Source organism: Pundamilia nyererei, unplaced genomic scaffold (assembly GCF_000239375.1).
Source record: "Pundamilia nyererei isolate P.nyererei 1_Seehausen unplaced genomic scaffold, PunNye1.0 scaffold00119, whole genome shotgun sequence".
Taxonomy (NCBI): domain Eukaryota; kingdom Metazoa; phylum Chordata; class Actinopteri; order Cichliformes; family Cichlidae; genus Pundamilia; species Pundamilia nyererei.
In genome coordinates, this window is record NW_005187520.1 from 169,030 (window position 1) to 180,074 (window position 11,045).

At 40.9% G+C, this 11,045-nt stretch overlaps 1 protein-coding gene across 1 annotated transcript in view; it reads right to left on the minus strand.

Moving 5' to 3' along the window:
• LOC102200310 (receptor-type tyrosine-protein phosphatase beta-like) overlaps positions 1–11,045 on the minus strand; it is a 37,574-nt gene that overhangs the window by 12,378 nt on the left and 14,151 nt on the right. Inside the window, exons 11-24 of the mRNA XM_005742273.1 lie at positions 10,125–10,394; positions 9,941–9,999; positions 8,823–9,027; positions 8,621–8,718; positions 8,108–8,273; positions 7,897–8,027; positions 6,032–6,179; positions 5,679–5,948; positions 5,232–5,407; positions 4,976–5,126; positions 4,624–4,724; positions 4,233–4,398; positions 3,867–4,148; positions 1,167–1,445 (exon numbers count right to left, since the gene is read on the minus strand). Of these exons, the coding sequence (XP_005742330.1) occupies positions 1,167–1,445; positions 3,867–4,148; positions 4,233–4,398; positions 4,624–4,724; positions 4,976–5,126; positions 5,232–5,407; positions 5,679–5,948; positions 6,032–6,179; positions 7,897–8,027; positions 8,108–8,273; positions 8,621–8,718; positions 8,823–9,027; positions 9,941–9,999; positions 10,125–10,394 (2,502 nt within the window). The remainder of the gene's footprint in view (positions 1–1,166; positions 1,446–3,866; positions 4,149–4,232; positions 4,399–4,623; positions 4,725–4,975; positions 5,127–5,231; positions 5,408–5,678; positions 5,949–6,031; positions 6,180–7,896; positions 8,028–8,107; positions 8,274–8,620; positions 8,719–8,822; positions 9,028–9,940; positions 10,000–10,124; positions 10,395–11,045) is intronic.

Consider the following 11,045-nt stretch of genomic DNA (forward strand, 5'->3'; position numbering starts at 1 on the left):
GACTGCACCAGATGTTCAAACTCGGCCTAGTTAGATAGAATCATAGGAGGAAGTGTGCTATTTAGAGGTTTTAGACCCTTAATAAATTAAAGATAACGCCTTTTAGTTCCAATTCAGTGTAAGGTATAGCTACATACATATACAGCAGAAACAAATGGGTTTGACAGCAAACACGGAAAACCAGATGATGTCGAGTCAGATCCCTTCTGTTTCTCTCGGGCACCCATGACAGGATCATGAAGTCATGAAGTTGGCTTATTCAAATAAGAGCTGGGTTTTAGAGTGAGTGAACAATCAATCACAATTTAGTTTGCTTGTAAAATGACAAACGTGACCTTAAACCTTAATGTTATTAGTGAAAAAACTCATGGCGAGTTCCCTAAAATGTGAACCACAATCTGGGAGTGAATTATGGGTGGACAGCTGACGGGCAGCTGTGCCAAAGTCAGTGATGTAAAAAAAAATGTCTGCTGGACGCTTTTCTTGGACTTTCAAGTAAGGAGAAATCTGTTCACAAGAGCTGCTTTATGTTGCTTTAAGTTAGTCATGGGCTGCTAGTTTGACTCATGGTAACTGCTAATTGAGTATTTCTAGCTTGCCATGTGATTACTGGTTATTGTTGATGTGTCAATCACAGCAGTAAAGTCAAACATTGAACACTGAATCCCGCCTTAGCATTCCACCCGCTCCTCCAAATGTGATTGTGTTTGGCTACAGAAACCCAAGATGGCAGTGGACATAAAGCTTAACTACAAGTTAAAAACATTTGAGCGTTTTTAAGGAATTAGTTCAGAAAAGTATAGAATAGTATAATGCCACTGAAACAGGTAAAGAAAACTGACTATGCACAAACTTGGAGTAAAGTCAGTCTTCAGTTCCCTCTTTGTTTCCCAGGTGAGCAGTCCTACTTAAACTGAGGTTTTATTTAAACAACCAAATCCAACACTTTACCTGAGGGGAATATTGGTGTGTGTATGTATGCTTGTCTATCTATCAATATGAGGACCAATGAAATTTAATGAAAAGTGAGGACTGTTCTGGGTCAGTCCTCACATGCTTAAAGGGTCTTAGTTCAGGGCTCAGGTCAAAAAGGATTAGGTCCAGGTTAGGTGCCTGAGACTGCCTTATGTAAATGAAGATCCTTGTAAGTGTGTGCTTAAACTCACGGTCGATCATAGTGACGGTGGTGTGTGTCACCGGCGGGCTCGTCTGTCCGGCTGATGATACTCTGACCGTCACAGAGTATTTCCTGTATGGCTCCAAGTGGTCCAGTGTCACCGCTGTGACGCCTCCCACTAGCTTCAATGCTGAGATCAGCTCCCGGTCATCGTAGCGCCGACACTCAACCTCGTAAGAGTCAAAGTCAGCGTGTGGAGGTGACCAGGAGCAAGAGAGGGAGGAAGAGGAGAGAGGGAAGCAGTGGATGGACTTTAGAGAAGATGGACCTAGAAAAGAGGAGATAAGGACACAAGGAGAGGGAAGAAGTATAGAAAAAATGAAGACAACATGAGAAGAAAGATGATGAATGAAAAGTGACAAAAGGAGACAAAAAGAACAAGTCCAATGAACTTTCTGTTTCTCACTTTGCTTATTTTCAAGTTTGACCTTCATGAGTAAAATAAATTCCTTGTGGTGTTTATTTTTTCAAAACAGAGAGCGACAAGTCTGCTGCTGCGAAAGTCCCCATTTATTTTTCCTGATCAGATGATAAAATCACTCTTTAAGAGATGATGAATGTTCCTGAGGACAAAGACAGAGGCAAAGGACAACACATTTGTCATTTTTTGGGCTGGGAGCAGACAGAAGATAGAAAAATAAGATGGAACTTTTGTATTCAAGAGGTGAAAATAAGGGCCTTTGATCTGTAAACATAAGCTAATTATGACATAATTATTGTACTACAAAATTATTTGGATTAAAACTCCTGTGAGTACAACAGATAAATAGATAAAATCAGCACTAATCTGACTGCCCTTTAACAAAGTAAAAATATCTAGGTTGCCCCCTGGTGGATAGGTGGAGTATAAGACATGTGCTCCGCCCCCTCTTACATTAGCCAAACCAAATAAGTGAATATTTTGCTGAGATTAATTCATTCTTATTTCATTTGTGCTCATTTCTGCTGACCAGTTTTTGATTGGTTATTTCATGCAGTTTAACGGTTAGTAGTTGTTGAAATTCATTCGATTTGGGTAAGAGAAGAAAGCAGGCTGAGTCCGGGTAGGTGTCAAAAATAGTGATCTTTATTTTACACACTTTCAGTGTGGGAAGAAAACTTGCAATACAATCTTCTGCGAATGGACCGCTCCCCATCCTTATATTACCCTGATGACGTTACAGTAAGATCTTACTGGAAATGATAACCGTTCCCCACACTCAAAAAGTTCTCCTTATATAGACATCAACTGCTACTTTAGAGAAAAACAAGTGTGTATTGTGTTGTGCAGTTTTGTGAAAGTATGTACAAAGAGAGACTGTCCTAAGACGACCTCCCTGTCCTTAGTTAGTGTGTGTGTGAACGTGCGTGTTTTACATAACTATGTGCATGTTGTTATTCGCCTGAATATGTCCAAGTGACTGGAACAGGCCCTGCTGGACCCACCAGATCGAGTGGTGTAAATACACTAATGGACAACAGCTTAAGCAGATAGAAAGAATAATACAGAACAACAATAGACTGATTAAAGTTATGATAATCTGTATCGATTAATATCTGCTCAGATTAACATAGATATAATTCAAAGATTATTCTGTCAACTGATTCAACAATGGTAAATGATTAATCAATGATAGGTCTGATTATAACTGTGACCATAAGAATACAAAATAAAATATCTCTTGTCCATATAGTCATTATAACTTAAATCAATATGAATCCATGATTCAGTGAAAGTGTACACAGGTTACATGTAGAGACAGCGTCTATCAATGTCCTCCAAGCCTTTTTGAAATGTTAAAAATAATGGCAAACGATTAAAGGTAATAACAAAAGCTTCAAGCTGGTCCGTTATCATCTTTAAACATTTAAAGATGGATTGATACTCTGCTTTTTGGTTGTAAAAATAGTTTTCGGGCTTTGGGGTGCACTCGCCTGGGTCTGTATTCAGTGAAGAATGAATACAACATACCTCTGATAAACAGACATTACTTGCATTCAGTTGTTTTTCAGAGGGATTTTTTGAGCCTTTTCCTTTAAGTCGTCGTTACTCTTCTAATGATACACAGGGAACTTTTGGCCATGTACAGATCTAGCTTTTAATTTTGTACTTCCTGTCTGAGTGAACTCAAAATAAGGGCTTCTCTGTGGGTATCTATAAATGTGTTAAATACTTCGTCACTTCGTCTGCTGGAAATTAAAAAAGGAAGCTGTGAAGAGAAACTGGGTCAGATTTATTTAAATATATGTGACCTGGATATTTTTTATTCCTCTCCCTGATGGTTTCAGTCCCTGCAGCCAAAAACCCTCTGGACAAGCAGGATAGGATTAAAAATGGATTTAACTCCACAGAGAGACTCAGAGCCTCTGTTGTGCTGCCATCAAGTGGAATAAAATCATAAATGCAGCTGGTTTGTAAAATGCTTTTAAAGCTTTGGATCCTCTTCTTGTAAGCTGATAGTATTTTTTGATGTTTGCTCAAATTATCTATAAACATAAATAAAACCATAAAGATTGTCAAATGTGCGGTCAGAGGTTGATTAATCCTGATCTGATTAACAGAAAATGCAAGAAACATGCCAAAATTAATATGCAGAAAAATTTTCCACTAACAGGAAATATTAAGAGAGTAAGGTCAGTATAAATATGTCTGATTAAATACTCGCACAGTAGTAATTGATTTATTTTTCTTCCTTTAGGTTCCCCCTACTTGTTCTTATGTTCCTCTGGATTGGCTGGCTCCTGACTGTTGGTCCACCTTTGGCTCCGCCCCCACTAGTAGTCATCAGAGTGAAGTTGTACTCTCGCCCTGGAAACATCCCGCCCACAATGCAGCTGGTCAGATGGGTTTGTGTGACCGTCAGCTGATCAGGAGGAGTCCACTGCAGACTGAAGTTACTGTAGTCTCCTTTGGTGGGAACAGCCCACAACAGCTCTATTGTGTCATTGCTTGGGCCTTGTTTGACGGACAGGTGGGCAGGCTGTTGGGGAGCTGGGGAAAAAAAAGTAATCAAAATAATTTGGCATTTAAACTACATCAAAAAAATGTGCTTGTGTGTATTTTCATTTCACTCACAGGTGCGCCCAAATGCTGAAACATTATTGGTCAAATCTCCACTATGCGTGATAACCTCAGCACGGTACAGTCTACCAGGGACCAGCGCAGTGAAGGTGTGACTTGTGTGCTCCGCACCAAGAGTCTGGGCTCCCAGGATGGATCCAGAAACATCGTACAACACCACCTTACGTAACAGGGAAACAAACAAATCAGCATGAGATTCTAATTGAGAACTCCACTGAAATTTCTTCTGTTTTAAAATTGGAGAGTCACGGGGAGGAATTTTAATTCTAAACCATAAAGACCGAACTCTGCAAAACATGGCTAGTGGGATTTATTTTTTTGTGGACTGAAGGAGGAGGTCATGTTTGCAACAGTTTAACTGCAGATATCACAGAGATACATTTACCTCATAACTGCTAAAGCTTCCCTCTCCATGGTGCCAGCTGACTCCCAGTCTGTCCGTCCATCCTGAACTCTCCACCTGTAGAGATGAGACTGGAGACGGGACTGCAGAGCAGAGGGGGGACAAAAAGGAAGAAGACATTTTAACAATGTGACTGAGGTAAGTGAAATGAGAAGAAACAGAAAGAAGAAAAATTTAAGAAAATAGCAAGGAAAGATGGAAGAGGAGAAACTATCTGACTAAATGCCGAGAACGTGGAAAAAATATCTTGAAGGTGAGAAAAGATGAGGACAGAATGAAATGAAGGCTAAGCGATGGCTGTGATGTTTGTATCCATACAACAGCACTGACTGACCGGTTCTGGCCAGCACAGATGATTCGCTGCTCATGTCTCTGCTCCAGCTCACCACCTGCAGCTTGTACAGACTGCCTGCTCTCAGCCCAGAGAACACACAGCTGTCTGCAGCCGAGCCCACCTTCTGCAGGTCCACCTGTTCACCTGCATTCTGAAGAACACACAGCGCACATTAACACGATGAAACTTAGCAAGAACTTAGCTTAGAAACTTAGCTTAGCATGAACATCAGGAAACATGTGAATGTTGATCCCACCGTGTGATGATCCCTCCTGCTCCCAGGAGAGCCCTGCCTGTGATTGGTGGTCCCCTCAGAGATGCTGTACAGAGTCAGGTCATAGATGTCAACATGGCCATCAGATGGACGCCAAGAGAAGGAGAGAGAGGAGGTGTTGGCTGAAATGACCAATAGATTACTGACGGCAGCGGGACCTGAAGAAGAAAGGATTCACCTTGGGTCAAAGTGTGCATTTACAGGAGGTTCTTTCAGGAGGTTCTTTAGTGAAAATACTTCTTTTGACATGGGAGTCTATGGGGCCTGAATGACTGCTGGAGCCTCTAGTGGATGTCACAGAAACTGCAGGGTTTCAACACTTAAAAAAAAAAAAAACATGTAGCAGAAGAGTCATAGTTGTATCATAACTAGTTTTATACGTCATTAACGATCCGTCCTCTTAGTAAAAACTTCTAAATTGCGACTTACGTGTTTGCCCCTCTGCGCTTGCCTCCAGTGACGGCACGCCACCACTCAGCGTTACGACCCTCACGCGATACCACTTCCCTGACGTCAGACCTTCCAGAAGCTTGCTTCGACTCTCGGCTGCGACCGTTCTATTGATCACCACAATGCCGGCCTCGTCCAGCAGCTGCAGGCTGTAGCTGTCATATGCGCCCACTGGTTGCTCCCAGCTGACGGTGAGGCTGTGGGTGGTGTGATCATTATCAGCCTGGAGGGCTGTGACTCTGGCTGGAGCTGTGGTGAAGGAGAGAATTTACCTATGTTCAGTCTGCACTGATCTAAATGACAAAACTCTAATAATCTGTCAGGTGCCTTACCTGTCCTGCCTGTGGCTGTGTTGCTATTGCTTAGCTTCCCACTCATCGATTGGACAGTGATGGTGTAAAGGTGACCTGGGGTCAGCTCTAAAAAGTCCAGGGTGGTGACATGTTTGGGAACAGGACGAGTGTCGATAATGACTCCGTCCTAAAGACAGAAAGTTGAGAGAGAAGTCTTAAGTCGTCTGTTACTCCACCACCTCCGCATCCCTTCATTATACGGTCTGAACATCACCTATTCACAGTGTTGGGGAGTAACGGAATACATGTACCGCCGTTACGTATTTAAAATACAAAATATGAGTAACTGTATTCCGTTAAAGTTAGCGTTTAAAAAGGTGGTATTCAGAATACAGTTACTTTGTTGAAATAAATGGATTACACTGCGGTACTTTCCTGTTTCTTTTTGTCACGGGTCAGGACTGTTTGGGTTTTGTTTGACAGCTACGTTCTGTTGTTCCAGGCGGCAGCGTTACGGTTGCCATGGTTACGGTGCCACGCTCTCTCTCTCTCTCTGCGACTGTGTGTTTCCTGGGTGAGAGAGCGCCTTTTCGCTGTTGTTGTTGTTGTGCTAAGCTAACAGGCAGAATGCTACAAGCATAGCTCTAAAGAATGTAGCATCATGGGCAGTGTAGTCCGTGTTGCAGGGAGAATGGACTGCCATACACGTTATGTGTCTGTGAGCGCGAGGAGGGAGAAAAAGGGGAGTGGAAAGGTACGAGTTATCATCGAGGAAAAACGGGAGCTGGAAGCATGTAAATATAATAATAACCACTTCAGCCAAGAAGAGTGCCTGACAAGCCCAGTTGTAAGTAAGCTATTAGGACTCGACTGTACACCGTGTTCGTGTTTTCCTCCGAAAACAATAAGTTCCATTGGAGCAGTCTTTTAACGCCTCTCTCTAGTCTCTCGCAAGAAAAGTTGACCCACACAACAAAGTAAAGCTATTTTTCGGCTACGAGCCGACAGGGACCCCGCCGTATTAGTCAGAGGTCCCTTTACTACAGTTCGGAGTCGCGGACCTTCAGTAATAGTAATAAATCACACAGCAATAGTACATTCACGTTGTTGTAAAAAGCATGATAATAGATTAAATAGTAAATGGCCTGTATTTATATAGCGCTTTACTAGTCCCTAAGGACCCCAAAGCGCTTTACATATCCAGTCATCCACACATTCACACACTGTAATCCAAAGTATTCAGAATACGTTACTGTCATTGAGTAACGGAACGGAATACGTTACAGAATACATTTTGGGGCATGTATTCTGTATTCTGTAATGGAATACATTTTAAAAGTAACCTTCCCAACACTGCCCATTCATCAGTCGACCCAATGCGTACATGAGCTGCTCGTGTTGGTGTGGAACTGAAAGTACACACATTTTTAGATGTCTTTAATTTTTAATACATTTAATTTAAATTATGAGTTCATATGACTGCTGAATGTTTTGAGCTCAAACTAGGGTGTACTCATGCTGGGAATGTTTGCCTCGTACTGTCCTTTAGCACAATTATCCCTACACCCAGGCCCATGTTTGTTATTAAAGCAATTTTTACAGCAGAATGTTGATTTCCTGTCTGAGTTATATACCACACCCTGAACTGTCATCTCGTGCTTTGTTGTGTTTTTTTATACAAATAAAAACATTTCCATTATATTATACTTATACAGAACAGGTACAAAATCACACTGAACCTATTATTCCATCCAACTGTATACATTTCAAACTAATATGTTTATGATAAGTGTGAAACTTGCAGTGTTTCATATCAGATGCATTTTTATGAATTGCAGTTGAAGTTGGAATCAAAAAAGGGGTTAAACAAATCATGTGGCGAGGTGTCTTTGGTATTAACTTACCACGGTCAACAGGGACACAATGTACATGTCCAGGTCTCCTTCGCCAGGCATCCAGGAAGCCAAAAGTCCAGCAACAGAGTCAGTCAGACCAGGTTGTGGAACCAGGTGGAGGTTTCCTACAGCTCTGGGAACTGAAGACGAGATGGATTTACTAAACTTCAACCCAAGATGCTTGCAGTGAAGCTGTGAACATATACTCTGCATTTCTAACCTGTTCGCCCCTCAATGAACTCTGCTCTCTGATATGATCCACTGAATGTCGCCACCACAATCTTATAAAGCCGCCCAGGCGTCAAAGAGGTCAGCCGGTGTTGTCGCACCTCACCACCCAGCGTGACCGGAGGGAATACTCGAGAATCGTTGAAGAGCAGAGTGACCTGGGGGTACAGGAAGTGGTGCAGTGAGATGAGTTCATCCTCTGGGAAACAGGGGTTCAATTCATGTTTGATGATACATTTTAACATTGTTAAATCATATCAGTGGGAAAATGCACTTAGAATACTTCACTTACTCCGCAATTTTTAAGTAATTATAGTATAGTTATTTTAACCATAACCCTATTAAACATACTTAAAGTACCTGCTTACTCGATCATATTTTTAAATTCCCTCAGTAATATCTGAATTACAACACATTATAGCTGATACTGATTATTTAGACCGGTGTTCAGGTGTTTGTCTATGAATTACTAAATATTTTTTAAACAAAGTTTTGTGAAGCACACCTCATAGTAATCCACGTCTCCAGGGGCAGGGCTCCAGGTGATGTTCAACTTGTCGGTTCCTGCATTGCTGAGTAACAGATTCTGAACAGCTGCAGGAACTAAAATACAAAATTCATCCCAATCAGGAGAAATAACACACACAAAAAGAACTTTTCTGTAATATTACCATGTTAGGTCATTTTTCACGTTATCTCTCACTCACAGGTGCGTCCATCAGTGGAGATGCTGCTGACATAGTCTCCACTCCAGGTTTCCACAGTGACAGTGTAGAGTCTACCCGATGTCAGAGATGAGAAGACGCACTCGTTGTGTCCTGCTGAGACACTCTTATTCTGCAGCACGGTGTGATTGTAACGGATCAGAACCACGTAGCGGTCGAGAACCCCAGCCGCTTGGCGCCAGTACACCTGAAAGTATGACACAATATGATCACATAGTAATATTTAAAAATTTAAAGAATCAATCAATCAGCTTTATGACTCTCTGTTGGTTCTAGCTTTACTCTTATTTGTACGTTTGATAACTCCTTCACCCAAGTTAACTAAACCTAGTTATGGCGAGACCAGGTGCTCTAGTTCAAAGCTGATGGTGGGGTTCCTCAGGGCTTGGTACTTAGCTCATTTTTATTTTTAATACATATGTGCTCAGGCATGTTAGAGTAGTGCACATCATCAATGTTATGTAGATGACAGCCACATCTATTACAGCTGTAATCCCGACATGAATAAAGTGTGCCACCTGTTTTGCAGACAACAGCCACTCCTGTTTTAGCTGTAACGGTTTGTGTAATGGGTGCTAATTTGTTCTCAATTAAGCCACCTAGAAATATTTGTTTTGATGATTATTCAGCCTTAAAACAGATAAGCCCCACATTAATTTTGGCTGTGACTCTTTTGTTATGTGTAAGATTAAAGTGTCTTAAAAACATGAAACATTTAATTAAAAATATATAGTTTATACAGAAATCCCAATACATTATTTGAGGGTAATTTAAAGTAGTGAGAAATTTCCTTTTAATCTACTTTTGTGTCTTGTCAAAAAAATGACACTTTTGCGACTTAATTCCTCTTAACAAATCCATAATTTAGTCTCTCAGAGCCTGAAGTCGCAACACAGGTTCAGAAGTAAAATCGTTTTTGGACTATCAAAAAAAAAAAAACAAACATTCAAATATCCCCGAAAGTTGTCTTTTTCTGAGATGTAGACCACTTAGGTGATCATTTCACTAAGAGAGCTTTAAAAAAAACAAATAAAACAAGTAAAAAACTGCAACAGTAACACCACATTAAATTAAATGTTATTCTTGTTACACAGATATACCTTGAGGAAGTTGTCTCTTCCAGAGTGAACAGCTATTGGATTTTGCACAGTGGCTGGTTCTGCAAAATGGAACAAAAGACAAAGCAACAGAGATGTTTTAACTTAAGTATAAACAAAACTGGTAGATGGTAAAATAAACATAAACTCAGACAAATATAAGACTTTAAAAGGACTGGATTCTTACGCGTTCGAGCTAGGACGGTGGCGGAAGTCTCCAGGTCGCCACTCCTTGTTTTTATGACCACCGAGTAAAGCCTGCCAGCCTCCAGCGACCTGAATGAGCACTCAGGTGGTGAGGAGTGGGACACAACAAATTTATGTTTAGAAATTCCCTTCCTCTCCTCAAGGCAGACCAGGTAGCTGTCCACGACTCCTGACACAGGACGCCACGATACCTGCAGAGCATCAGACTTGCCGCCATTTGAAACAGTTATCTCAGAGACAGGCTCCGGGGCTGAAAATAAAAATATAATTGTATCGTTTTCACTACAGTGTTAAATATTTGTAATATAGAGAATGAAATGAATGTATCTCTTTAAAAAAAGTGCATAAATTGTAAATTCAAAAAAACATAAATAACCTTTATCCCCTTTGTTTCTCAAACTTTTCTTAAAAACAAACAATGAAAATTGCGTATGCCATTGCAGATACAGCAATGATGCCACTTACTGACCAATAGAAGGTTATTTTAGGGGATTGAGGGTGGAGTCAGGTTTTGTTTCTCTACAGTCTAAATACTGATTCGTTAGCAGGAGAACAATACAGACATTCACATCCAGAGGATTCTGAAAGTATCTGGAACATTCTATGGGAACACAGTACAGTAAGTGCTCTGAACAGGAAGTGTGTGTTTGCTTGTATAAGTGTTTATGTGGGATGTAATATGAGTCTTAGACTTTCTGAGGACATTTAAAAGACCAAATAATGCCAAATTTTGTCTTCACATTTAAACAGACCTTTAAAGGGTCACTGCAGGGTCCAGACTTAGTTATGGCTCAGATTGAATTTTAGGTTTTGGTAGAAGGTAATGGTCCCAAGAAAGCGACAAGTCTATTGCTATAGTGCCCATGAAGACAGGTAAACAAATGTGTGTGTGTGTGTGTGT